The 14,383-nt window shown below is 34.0% G+C and overlaps 1 protein-coding gene across 2 annotated transcripts in view; it reads left to right on the forward strand.

The window, feature by feature from the left end:
- Positions 1–201: 201 nt before the first annotated feature.
- The window catches only part of DSC2 (desmocollin 2), a 33,688-nt gene continuing 19,506 nt past the window's right edge, over positions 202–14,383 (forward strand). For both annotated transcript variants that reach the window (XM_012541361.3, XM_012541362.3), the window contains exons 1-5: positions 202–703; positions 6,467–6,551; positions 11,044–11,243; positions 11,517–11,636; positions 14,193–14,348. In XM_012541361.3, coding sequence (XP_012396815.1) covers positions 635–703; positions 6,467–6,551; positions 11,044–11,243; positions 11,517–11,636; positions 14,193–14,348 — 630 coding nt within the window. In that variant the 5' untranslated portion in view covers positions 202–634. The remainder of the gene's footprint in view (positions 704–6,466; positions 6,552–11,043; positions 11,244–11,516; positions 11,637–14,192; positions 14,349–14,383) is intronic.

A 14,383-nucleotide genomic window follows, 5' to 3' on the forward strand; every position in this document is an offset into this window, starting at 1 on the left:
TAAACAGAAACGAATGAGTCTTTTCTACAAGTTGGTACCTCTTCTTGGGGCAGGACGTTTTAATAAACCTTAACCAGGGAACAAGTTGGGGGAGGGAGGGGGAAGAAGATAGTACTTCCTTGCTCCTTCTAAGAAAAAAAAGTGGCCGGTTTAAAAAAATATCTTTTTTTTTTTTTTTTTTTTTTTTTTTTAAAGGGAAAGGAAGAGACAGCAAAAGGCAATGCCCACCAGTGGCTTTCTCCGAGTCAGGAAAAGTTGAGAAAATGTAAAGGAGGGACTACTCTTTGTCTTTGTCTTTCAGAAGCTTAAGGGCCCCACCCCTGGGTCGGAGAGAAAAGCCCCTTAGGCAGAAAGGCCGAAGAGGCTGGGTAGTTTAAGAGAAACAAGGAAGAAAAGCTACACCCCTGGTGCTCCTCCTCCAACAGCAACTGCCACTTCTTCCTCGCTGGGTTCACTCTTACCTGGGCAGTAGCCGTGGCGGCAGCAGCAGTAGCAGCTGCTAGATTGCGCCAAACCAGGCTCTCACCCTCAGCTACGGGCTGCTACAGCCCTCTCTAATTATCTCCACCTGCTTGCCCTCTCCAGCATATCCTTTCCGCCTCCCGAGTCCCCTTTGTCCCTGGATCCTGCCCCCATGGCCGCAGAGGGGCCGGGACAATCCCGGTTTATTGCCGGCTGCGGGCTACTCCTACTGACCCTCCAGGTGAGTTTGCCTGCAGGTCACCGGGCTTCGGGGAATGTGGGAACAAGGATCACAAAAACTCAGCGGGAAAGTCCTGCTAGGGCTCTGTTGTACTGGAGTCGAGACTTCGCAAAGGAATTAGGGAAGATTGAAAGAACAAGACTTGGAGAAGATCGGAGGAGAGGTGTGCCAGAAAAAGAGGAATTAGAACCTGTTTTCTGGATCTGGAGAACTTTGTGTGGTTAGAGTAGATTTTAATCAGTTTAAATACTTGGAGATAAAAGCATCTGTTTCCCAATTTGTGGCCTCCAGGTATAGAGTGTGTATTAGCGCCTGCGGGAGCCTATGTGCTGAAAGGGACTTTAAAAATAGTGTAGTTGCCCTTTTTCTTTCTTTCTTTCCTTTTTTTTTTTTTTTTTTTTTTTTTTTTTTTTTTTTTTTTTTTTTTAAGAAACAAGTTAAATGACTCGCCTAGGGTCAAACCCGGGAACTCTGACACTGGAGAGAGTTGTGATTCATCTGCCATGCTAAATCGCACGGTTCTTTGCAGCTTGACTTCCTCTATTGTATTGCTTTGGTACTAAACCGGCCCTTGAGTCTGGGGGCAAGACTGGGGTGCCGGGACTGCTTGAGGTGTTCGGCTGGAATCACAGCAGTTGCACTGATTTCTGATGGTGCAGCAGAGATACTGGGAGATTTTCCCTCGGGGTCACAGCCAGACCCCAGGTAAAAGAAAAGTGGGGGGCGACAGAGGGGGTGTCTTCGGATTTTAGAATTCCTCTTGGAAGTGTTTGCCTCTCATCTCTTCCCTTGAACTTCCACAAGTGTGCTGTTTTGGAAAAGGGCTGGCAGATGCTGGAGTGAGCTGAAGGTGATTTAGAGAGCCTGGAGGAAAAGGAAGGACACTTACTAGTAAAATTAATAGGGAATAGAGGACAAATGAGAAGAGGAAAAACTCAGTAGAAAGGTCTGGAGTTTGACAGCCTCTTAGATTTAGTATCAGGAAATGCTTTTTCTGGTGGAGTTTCAAGTTTTGAGGTCAAAGATTCTGAAAGAGGAGTGAATCCAGGAGCATTCACAGGGCCTTAAGGAACTGACATGTGATTTTATCTGTAGAGCTGAATAGATCTGTATTCAGGACTTGGGGTTTGTCTGTAGGTTTTGGACATTCTGAAAAGAGCAGCAAATGACTGAGAAATTTAGGGCATCTGAAAAGGCTTGGGGATAATTTTGGAAAAGAGTCAATTATTGAAGGAATAAAGTGGGGAGTAGGCATGAGAATAGCCACTCTACACAACTGCTTCTCTACCTTTTAAATACACACACACACACACACACACACACACACACACAAGTATATACTACCTACTTAGGACTTTACAAAGTGACCATATCACCATTTTTTGAATCCCGAATAAATAAGAATATTTTGCCTGACTTGTTAACTTGTTAGTGTAGCTCTAGAATAGTTGGGGGACAGCTGGTTAAATAATAAATAATTTTCCTTAATAAATAATTTTCCTTCATTTGTAGGCATCATATATTTCATCTTTGCAGCAGAATTTGTATTAATTCTCAACTTGTACACCTTAGAGTGGTTATTATGAGTGCAGAAATGTTGTCAGATCTTAATTTTTTAAAATATATTGAGAAAAATGTCACAGTACAATATGGAATATTTGTCAAACTGTTGTCTTAAATTCTATGTCACTTATACATTACATAAGATTAGAAGTATATCCATGGTTGAAAATAGTGCTTTAGCATTGTATTATGTTTATTATGTTATACTTGACAAAGGGAGAATAATTTAATTGTAAGTGAACATTGTGGGCTTTTCATGCATATATAAGAATTAAAATCAATATTTCATAAACTTTGGGTTCAAATTTAATCTCAATTCAACCAATATGCATTGTGTCCTCCATACAGTAGGGATTATGCAAGGCAATGGTGATACAAAGAAAAATCTTTATGATTAAAAAGAATATTACATTCTACTGAATGGATAAATAAGAAAGGGATGTAAATAAGAACATAAAGAAAATAGTTTGGGGAAAGAGAATCAAAGCTCCAGATATATGGAGGAAGTCATATGCAATTTTTAAAGTACATTGTGAGCCAAGCCTAAGGTATATCTATTACTTCTTGCTAGAGAAATCTGGATAGAATTCTTTTGGCGGCTTCTAGTATGAATCCTGGCTTTCCTAAAGCACAGATATAATCACTGACTTAATCACTTATTGAACATTCAAAAGTTGACTATTGGTGTGAACTATTTGAATAGACTAGGAGTCCTCAAACTACGGTCTGTGGGCCAGATGCAGCAGCTGAGGATGATTATCCCTCTCACCCAGGGCTATGAAGTTTATTTATTTAAAGGCCCATAAAACAAAAGTTTTTTGTTTTTTTTTTTTTTACTATAGTCCAGCCCTCCAACAGTTTTTGAGACACTGAACTGGCCCCTTATTTAAAAAGTTTGAGGACCCCTGGCTCAGTGTGATCAGTTGTCCTTCATCCCTAAATTCTTCCCACATACCTTACTCTCCTTCTAATCCTTGAGTTTTGCGGTTTTGACAAGGATGAGTTGAGCTATGACAATTTGTTTTTGGAAGAGTATTATGAATAGCAAAGAAAAACCACACCCCATTTTCCACCTTGATTTTTTGAAGTAGAGATCTTGTGTTCCTCCTTTTACTCAGAGTTTTTCTGTCAAGGCTTAACCCTCCCCAAAAATCTCAAGGCAAAATGAAAAAAAATTATTGACAAAAAAATTCATAAGCAAAACTAAAACATTGCCCCCCCCAAATCAAAAACCCCCAACCTACCAATATTCTTTAAAGTTATCCTCAGTTATTGCTCTTCTTAAAAATTGCTTTTACAAAATTATATTACATCCAAATCAATATGATTAGAATCATAACATTTTAAAACTAGGAAGGTTCTTGGAGGTTATCTAGTCCAACTCCTACATTTTACAGAAACTGAGGCCCAGACAGATTATAGGACTTCCTTGAAGTACTTGAGGTATAAGATGATTTCTTTGCTTCCTTGAGTCCAAATCAACTTCTCTTTCCGTTATACCCAGATTGGCTCTGAAGAGAACTTAATTCTTAAATTTAGAAAATAACATTAATTGCTGATTATATGGTACCTTTCCCAAAGAGCTTAAAATGCTTGAGAAACTTAGCTACCTTTCATAGGATACTTTTAAAGTAAGAGATCATTGTAAAGACCTTTCCTTTTTATGGCTGAAGAAACTATTGTCATTCAGTTGTATGATTCTTCTTGATCCCTTAGACTAGTGTGACCAAGTTCTTGGTTGTTGTTTTTATTTGTTTTTTGCAAAAATATTGGAGTGGTTTGCCATTTCCTTCTCTAGAGGATTAAGATTAAACGAAATAACTTGTCCCCTAGCTATTAAAAGTCTGATGCCAGATTTGAATTTGTCTTCCTGTATCTAGGTCTGATCCTCTATCTACTTGCTATCTAATAGCCTCCAGTTTTATAACTGTAAACTTATATAAATGTGAACTTATATAAAAGTGTGTTCCACTTTCCCTAAAATATTTGTATCCTTCAAAGAATATGTAAGCATCCAAAGTTCTGACTACAATATTGCACATTTATACAGTTATAAAGTCCCTCCATTTATAAGTATGCATAATGAATGATGCCCAAACAATTGTTATACTTTGCTTTTTCAGTTAACTTTGCCTTGTGAACTGAGAGGTAGAAATGCTTTACATAATTTAAATTGAGAGATAAATGGCTAAATTATGATAAGTCAATTAAGACTGTTACTTTTGTAAAAAAAAAAAAATCTATAGATTTGTACTTTGCTGAGCTCTTACATAGGGATTTTATAAATGTCCCTTTTTTCTGTTCTTAACATCCATGAAATATTTGAGCCCCAGCAATCTCATTGCTAGGTCTATATTCATAGGAGTTTAAAGATAGCAAAATGGGACCCTATATGTAGCAAAATAGAATACCAAGTCTGAACTCAAAAAGACTCATCTTTCTGAGTTCAAATGTGGCTTAAGCAGTAGCTATGTGACTCTGTGCAAGTCACTTAACTCTATTTGACTCAATTCCATGCCTGTAAGAGGAAATGGCAAACCATTTTCATATCTTTGCTAAGAAAATTCCAAATGGGTTTATGAAGAGTTGGACACAACTGAAGAACAACAACAATCTTGCATATACATTAATGGGGATGCTATATAAACTTTAGAGGTAACAATGTAAAACAGTTAAAGCTGATAATAATATACATTGTAGTTTTGATTTGTGAGCATTTAGAAGAAGTCATTTGACTTTGTTGAAAAGCCATTTTGAATCAATTTTCTGAATTATTGATTTATGTTTATGAATCTTATAAAATTTTAAAAATTTCTTTGCTAAACACTAAGTAGCAACTTGATACTGTAGATAAGAGAGCCGGCCTCCCCAGTCAGATTAACTTTGTGTTCAATGCCAGATTTTGCTATATACTGCCTTTGTGATGCTCTAATCTTGATCTTCATTAGTGGAAGGAGTTCTTTTTACTAGGGAGCATTCTGTATAACAATGAAATCATGAGTCTAGATTCAGCATTAAGATAGATGTTCCTGACTAAGAAATAGAAGCAATAACTTTATTTAGAACTAGAAGAACTGTATATTCTCTTATTATATATTTGAGGAAACTAAGTTCCAGAGAGGTACAATAATTCACCCGAGTCATTCAGTGAATTAGAACTTAATTCTAGTTCTTCTGATTCCTGTTCCACTATATATCACACTGCTTGTGTGATCCAATCTAATGCAATCCAGCAAGTTTATTAAATGTCATCTTGGAGGGAGGTACAATGCTAGCAGTTGGGGTTGTAAACACAGGGTGGTAAGCCATCCCTGACCTTGTTGCTGTCATAAAACTAAAAAAAAGTTTTTTAAAAAGTTCAACTTTCAAAATATTTGGAGCTTATTTACTTTGTCTCATGTCTGTATTGTGCATATTAGATCTGATTATTAAGGAAGCTCATGCAGATTGAGAGGTTAAAAGTAATATTGCATGTCTGCATCTGGTGGTATGTAGCCACTAAACTATGATAGTATTCCCTGCCATCCATGGCACATTATTTCTTTCAGGGTCACATGCAGTAATTTTTTTTTTCTTTAATTAACCATGGAAGGAATCAAATTATAAATAAAGTACTATTGTATGGATTTTTATCCTTCCATATTCATTCTGTATTTAAACATGTACCACATTTTACCATATACTTGTATAACATTTTACATTTTTGAACATGCTTTCATGATTTTCGCCATAATACTTTGGGGTATGTAGAGTAAACAATTCTACAAATGAGAATATAGAAAGATCAAATGGCTACTAAGTAGGAGAGGGGACCAGAGTTTAGGTCTTCCTATGCCATATTCTTTTCCAGATATATCCCTCCCAAATATTATCCTTCCATGTTGGTTTGCTCAAGTGATTGAATTGGGTAGCTAGATGGTGAAGTGGAGTGCTGGACCTGGTCAGGAAGACTCATCTTCCTGAGTTCAAGTCTGGCCTCAGGCACTTATTAGCTATGTGACCTTGAACAAGTCACTTAACCCAGTTTGCCTCAGATCCTCATTTATAAAATGAGGTAGCAAAGAAAATGACTAATCAATCACTGCAGTATTTTGCCAAAAATTTTCAGTGGGGTCATAAATTATCAGACACAACTGAACAACAATGAAAGACCTTGCCTTGGATATTTGCAAACAATAGTTAATTTTGATTTTCTTTCAGGTCTTGAGTTTTTCTTGTGAAGCCTGCAAAAGAGTGATACTTACTGTTCCTTCTAAACTAGAAGCTGAGACTTTTGTTGGTAGAGGTAAGAAAAAAAAGGAAAATTTTTTTTCCTGAATCATAATTTGATATATTTTCTTCAGTTATGAAAGAAAGCAGGGGAACTGTGATATGATAGATTTTTGGAGTTAGCCATGGGAATCAGTTTGAAGCAGATTTAAATAAATATAATTTTCATAAAATGTGTTTCATAGTTTAAGGATTAATTTTTAGGGTGGTGAGTACTCTTAGACATTTTAGGTTTCCTAGATTTAGCTCTTTTCCCTCTACTCCTTAACTATTTTAAAAGAACCATAAGCCTTTAGATATGGGGAGGGTAATGAAGGACAGAGGAAAAGCATAATTTTGAATTTTTAATAAAATTGGAATTTTAGTAGTAAAATATTTCCTTGTAAATGAGATCTAGAAAAATGACTTTGGCTTTCCACATTTATTTTAAAGATGAAAACATTATTTTTAAAACTTTTGATTGGCATGGGAAAGTATCTAAAATACACATATGATTTAGGTAAGTGACCACAAGTTCAAATTATACTTTATACAATTTGCTAGATGTTTTTCATGTAAGGCTTCACTGGATTTAGGTGTCAGAAGGACTGAGTTTGAGTCCTGGTTCAGGTTTTTACTAGTCATGTAACTTTGGACAAGTCACTTAAAATTTCAGAACCTTAGTTTCCTCATCTGTAAAATGTGTGATATTATTATTTGTATAATCTATCTTGCCATATTGCTAGAAGGAGTATTTTATAACTCAAGGGTTATGCACTGTGAGGATTTTTTTTTTATTATCATCATAGCTTTTTATTGACAAAATATATTCATGGGTAATTTTTCCACATTGACCTTTGCAAACACTTCTGTTCCAACTTTTCCCCTCCTTCCCTCCACTCCCTCACCTCGATGGCAGGCAGTCCCATACATGTTAAACATGTTAAAGTATATGTTAAATATAATATATGTATACATATTTATACAGTTATCTTGTTGCACAAGAAAAATTGGATTTAGAAAGAAGGTAAAAATAACCTGGGAAGAAAAAAATGCAAGTAAACAACAACAGAAAGAGTGCAAATGCTATGTTGTGGTCCACACTCATTTCCCAGTGTTCTTTCACTGGGTGTAGCTGGTTCTGTTCCTCACTGATCAATTGGAGCTGATTCAAATCTTCTCACTGCTGAAGATAGCTACTTTCATCAGAATTGATCCTCATATGGTATTGTTGTTGAAGTGTATAATGATCTCCTAGTTCTGCTCATTTCACTTAGCATCAGTTCATGTAAGTGTGAGGATTTTTTTTTTTTTTTTGAGGGGAAAGATAGGATTTAATTCTGACGTGATTTTTATCAGTATAGGAAACTCAATTTGGAAACTTCCTTTACAAATAAAGATAAGCAATTGTTTTATAATATATTCTTAGTTGTCAAGGATGGTGAGAGATTAAGAACTCATCCAGAAGGTCACATGACTGGTTTAGTCATAAATGAGTCTTGTTTTCTGGTCTTCTGGACTTAGAGACTGGTACTACATGTACTGGGCTTAGTATCTCTATCTTTTTACTTATGTTGGTTATAGATATGGTTTTATGGCATTGTAAAGATAATCTGAGTTTAAGTATGTTGTCCTATGGGAAAAATCACTTCATTAAAAGGCTATTCAGTTCATTTTTTCTATTCCAAAGAAGAGTGGTACCCAACAGTTCACTAGACTATACTGTAGGAGTTCACCCATTTTTTTTTTGTCTTATTGTGACACAAATAAAATTTAAACATATTAAGTTCTTTCTATTTGCAAAGCACTGTGCTTTATCATCACTGGATATATAAATAGAAAAGCTAGACATGAGGACAGTCAGTTATTTTTTGAAATCCTTATCAGCTGCAGGACCTTAATATAATACCTTCCTACTATAATAGAAATCCCTAGTGAATAACCTCTAAACTTCTTTTGGAGAATCCCATATCTCTTTGGAGCTTTTTATAGTTTTTCCCCTCTTTAAGCCAATTTACTTGTCTTAGTGAGATTTGAGTTCAGACATCCACTTAGCTTGACCTATACATTGCAGGGGTTCACTGAAGAGATTTTAGGTGTGTTTTATGAACTCTCTGGAATCTCCCTCCCCCAGATATCCAGATATGCATTTAAGTCTCATATGTATTACAGGAGACTGTAGGATTCCTCAGAACTGAATCCAGCCTGCACACATGAGTTTAGAACAGAGTGGAGAGGCAAAATCCTTTCTTCTCCCTTCTATCCCCAGCTCTTTCAAGTAGGTCTATATTTTTACATAAGAACCAAGACAAAGCAGGTTTAGTTTCTCTCCTAATGGTAAGGGCTAATTTTGAATCAGCCAATTTTTGAAATTAAGCATAAGAATAAATTAGAAGCTATCTTAAATGAATTAATTCCATTATCTTTTAAAAATTGCCTTCAAAAATCAGAATTGCTATTAACGATTATTCATATAACATACAATTGAAGATTATATCCAATTATTTAGCATTTTGATGTTGAAGTGGTGGAGGTGGTGGTTATGGGGAGACAAGGAATTATGGTAAAGTGAATAATTGATCTTAGAGCCAGTAAGACCTTGATCCAGGTCCCTCTTTTGGCACATACAGTCTATGACCCTGGACAAACAATTGATTTCTTAGTGTAACAGACAACTCCTTATGATACAATAGGTACTTATCTGCATTGATAGAGGAAATTGCTCACCAGAGAGTCTATTACATAAATTAAATAATAGTTTAGATTAAAAAAGCAGAAAAGTAAAGTGAGACATCAACAAATGTCCCACCCAAATACCACACTATGATGTGGAGGTTTTGATTTGTTTCCTCAAAGATTGTGTTAGCAGAATCCAATCTGAAGTGGAACTTTAGGTATAGTCCTGGGGGTAAACAGGTGTCCAAGCATCAAGATTTTTTAGCTTAATGTAGAGAGACTAATCACTAATATAACATATAGATGAACTTTCTGTCCATAATAACCATTGAAAGTAATAAAAACACAAATTGGTCTCAAATCTCTTCTATATTTACAGTTAAAGTGTCACAGTAATTAGATGGTGGAGCAGAGAATACTAAAAATCATAGTTATTAGAGTTGGTACTGGCATTAATTTAACTGTTAGTACTGTAAATGTAGGATATCTATTATGTGATCTATGAGTTATTATTCAAATGATAGAACTAAATAACAACTTGAAAATATAAATAAATAAATAAAATATGCCACTATATAGAAAACCAGAAAAGCATAAGTAAATTGGAGTTGTATGGATGAACACAGTGGGGAAAGTAAATATATTTGGATGAAAGAGTCAGTGTTTGCTAATAGGCAACAACAGAATTATTTCATGTGACACTTGGTCATATTACTTCAGGGTATCCATACATAATAAGCAGACCACTATGAAGATAATTATAACCAACAGCTATTGAAAATAATGGAGAGGCAGGTAGTTTCTATGAAGAATCTCACATTACTTTTCACAATATCAGAACTTACCTTGATGTGCATGACTTCATTGTGAATGAAGGTGGGCACTGAGCAGGATTGTGAAATTTATGTTGAATGTGGTCCAAACATATAGTGAAAGTGAGGGTTAATAAGATAGCCCAAGTGTGTAAATATTTAAAAGAATTTGAAGAAGGTTTTGAATTTTTCCTAAATGAAGAATTTATAGAAATATAGGGAAAATATTAACATTGGATAGAAAGGCTTTTTACTTGTAATGATTGAAGGAGCACCCATACTGTTGAGATGAAGGGTTCTTTGAAGCATTAGTGGAGAATTTTAGCTCTTTGATTTGACATCAGAATTCTCATTCCACTAATAACAGAGAATTTGATAAAATTTTAACTTGTTTCCCTGAAAGCTTGCTTTCCAGTGGATGTTTTATGCTGATTTCTGAACTGAAAAAAACAACCATCTTATTTTATTGTTAGCAGTTTAATAAAAGAAACCTTGGGGAAAGTGACATTCATCATTGTCATAGTCATTATTATTATCATTCACATATCCCTACTAGTGCTCTGAGCAGCTTTCTAATTCTATGCCTCTAAAAAGGATACCAACCTGCAATGGCCAAGAAAATTTCTTTTTCAGGGAGTCCCTTTTACTAAAAATGTTGCAGGCTCAGTCACTAAATCTAGCGATGGAGAGCAAAAGATGGCAGAAGAATCATGAAACTAAGGATGGGTCTAAAAATACCAAGGAAATATATAAGAATAATATTGCTAGAGGAAAAATACAAAATGAGCTGAAGTGCTCAAAACAAAAGTGCTAGTCAACACAAATTCTATCAGGATCAAAAAGAATAAAGGATAGAGAGATCCATTCTTTAGGTGCTTTGTGAAAAGAGAACTATATAACTTAAATTTAGTTTTCATATTTTTTTATGAAGGAAAATGTTCTTCAAATAACTCATTATATTTAAAAACCACATAATTTCTTGTAAGAATGTATTTTGCCTTTTTTGCTTCTTACAAATTGTTGTGACTGTCTCTCTTGTAGTTAATCTAGATGAGTGCCTTCCATCTGCAAACATAATCCATTCAAATGATCCTCACTTCAAAATTTTCAAAGATGGCTCAGTGTATACAACCAATACTATTGTGTTATCTCCAGAGAAGAGAAATTTTACTATTCAACTTTCCAACACACAGAAAAGAGAACTGAAGAATATAGTTGTCTTACTAGAATATCAAAAGAAGGTACAGAATATATCAATATTTTCTAAAAATTTGTTATTTCTTTTTTATCATTATGTTGTCTCTTTATCGGTGAATTATACCTATTGTTGACCCTTGAATGATGATGACTTTTGGCCAGATTTTTAAATTTGTTGTTATCTTATTCCTCCTCCCCCTATCTATCCTTCCATCTCATTCTTGGTTCTTATGAAACAAGTTGTTTATGGAGAGTTTCATGTTTAGAAAACTAGCCATTGATTTTATATATGTATTGTCTCTGTTTTCTAAATCCAGGTACTGAAGAAAAGACATTTGAAAGAAACTGTCCTTAAGCGTGCCAAGAGGAGATGGGCACCAATCCCTTGTTCATTACCAGAGAACTCTTTAGGTCCTTTTCCCATGTACCTTCAACAGGTAATTATATTTTTGATGAATTTCACTATTCTTCATATTTTTCAACTTGTACACTGATTTTTCAATCACAGGTTCAATCTTTATAATATGTGGTATGTGTTTCTGAACATATGTATTTATGTATCCATGAAATATGTATTTTCAGATTTTCTTTTTGGCAAAATTTTTGCCACCTTTCATGAAGTAATAATTGCCTGGTATCTGAAACGTTATAGTATAAAAGTGACACCCAGAAGTCCACAAAGAAGTCCTCAGAGAATGTACAATGTCAAGAATAATAAAATACAAAATTTAAATTGTATGTACTTTGTCTACTAGAGAAAGGGAGGGCTGATATTGACTGGCAGTAAATATAAAAACTGAAATCCTGTATCTTAACAGAAAAAAAAGTAGAAAACAAATTTTAAAAGAAGAGAACACATTAGGGAAAAAAAGTGGGGTAGAAATTAAGGAGATCCTAGTGTAAGAGAACAAGATGGAGAAATAGAATGAATGGGAAGGGAATGAAGATGTGTGTAAAGAGAGATATAAAAATTATGCAAAGTTTAAGCAAAAACTCTTATGTAAAATCCTACTTGGTTTAGTAAATTAAAATCATTATGACATTTAAGTAGTAATGTGGTAAGGTATGATGTTTTCATTTGTGGGCATGTCTACTAGAACACTAGCAAGCTAAGACATGATATACTATGTTTACACACATATATAATATATATTTATGCATACATGTATAACCATATTCACATGAAATAAATTCACATAGTTTATGTATACATATTATGTATTAATGAACACATTTATACATATACACAAACTTAGTATGGCTGTTGCCATGTTACTAAATTAGCATGGCTATTGTGATATTACTAAATTAGTACATATTCCTAAAGTAGAGTACAGTTTTGATATGGGAATTCTCCAATCAAAAAGTGTTGCTAACTTTGAATAAATGCCAGTTGTAAAAGCAAAAGATTTTTTAAAGTAAATGAGTTTAGGTTTGAGTATATGTACTTTTTGAAAGGCAAATACAGAATGTCAGACATGATGTTGGAAAGTACATATATTACATATCTGTAATTTGGAAATATTGGAAGGTACATATATTTCTTGAGAGAAGAGACTTTCATTTTTGTCTTTATGTCTTAATATCCAACCTAGTTCTTTGCATCTGGTAGACATTTTGAAAATAAATTTTCTTGTGTTTTAAAGTGTGATCCCATGTAGTCTGTGGAACCTAAATAGTCAGAAAGGATTTGCAGCTCTTTTATAGAACTTTGGTCAGGGGATACCCTATGTTTAGAAACATTTTATAGTGTTGCCGAAACTAGTCCATTTTGATGATACCTGCCCTTGATGGTGCCAATAAATTAAATGCCTCCAGGTTCAAAAAGATTAAAGACAGATTGACTGCCATTACATGTCTTAATGCTATGTATGGGTTCCTATAAAATAAAACCTTTAATGAAGTGAAAATGTAATCATCCTACAGGTTTCTAAGGTACTACATACTTACCTAAATGGAAAAAGGTTTTCCTTTCCTCTCCCCTGATTTTTTTCTATAATATTTTAGGTGTTTTCATTGAATGAAACATCATCTTAGCAGCATACAGTTATTTGAAGAGGCACTCATTGTTAGAAAGTTGTAGAATTCTCCTCTCACCCCTCTTTCATAATCAGAGTTAATTTCTGGAAATGTTTAAAGTATTTTATTGAAATAAAATTAAGTCATATTAGCAGTCTTTGGATGAATGACATTGAGAATATGAAATATTACAAAAGAGATTTCATGATATATCATCATTCTGCTGCCACGGTAAGACTTTTTATCTTGTTCTAATGTGAAAAATACCTGACGTCATAAACATTTATTAAACAACTGTTATGTTCCAAGTCCTGAATTAGATGCTAGAGATAGAAAATAAAAAAATGAAACTGTCTCAACCTTCAGGGAGTTTACATTTTGTGAGAGGGAAATAACTTGTACACATATAAGTGGATATAGCTATAGATACAACACATACATAGAGACAAATAGTGGTATATAATATACAATATAATATATATTTACTTGTTATCCCATTTATAATATTTTCTTGTGGATACAACTGGCTCACATTAGCAGTTTTTCATTTGATGTCATGTTTTCATAGAATCATTAATGGAAGGAAAGTGTATAATACATTATAGAATTTTTCCATTTAAAATTTTCAAAAAAAAATTTTATTAGACATTAACTACAGATATCAAGAATCTTAATTTTACCAACATTCTAGATAAACTGAAATGTTACTCTCCAACTCATATTTTTTCTTATTTGGTAACCTGGTCATCTTTCAGTTTTATCATTTAAAGAACCTATTATTATTTTTGTTAATCTTCAATATTACCTTTATGTTCTCACTGTATTATATTCATACTATCTTAGAAATTATTACAGGCACTTTTTTTATTATATTCCTTTTTTCACCAAGTATAATGTAATAATTCAGAAGATATATATTGATCAAAAATATGCTTAGTCATTTTTCATTGTATCTTGATTTTCATTTTTTATAGGTCCAGTCTGATTCAGCACAGAATTATACAGTCTATTATTCAATAAGAGGGCCTGGAGTTGATCAAGAACCTTTAAATTTGTTTTACATTGAGCGAGATTCAGGAAAACTATTTGTTACTCGCCCTGTAGATCGTGAGAAATGTTCATCTTATGGGGTACATGTCAAAATTATTAATTTCATGTGTAATTT

Source organism: Sarcophilus harrisii, chromosome 1, assembly GCF_902635505.1.
Source record: "Sarcophilus harrisii chromosome 1, mSarHar1.11, whole genome shotgun sequence".
Classification (NCBI taxonomy): domain Eukaryota; kingdom Metazoa; phylum Chordata; class Mammalia; order Dasyuromorphia; family Dasyuridae; genus Sarcophilus; species Sarcophilus harrisii.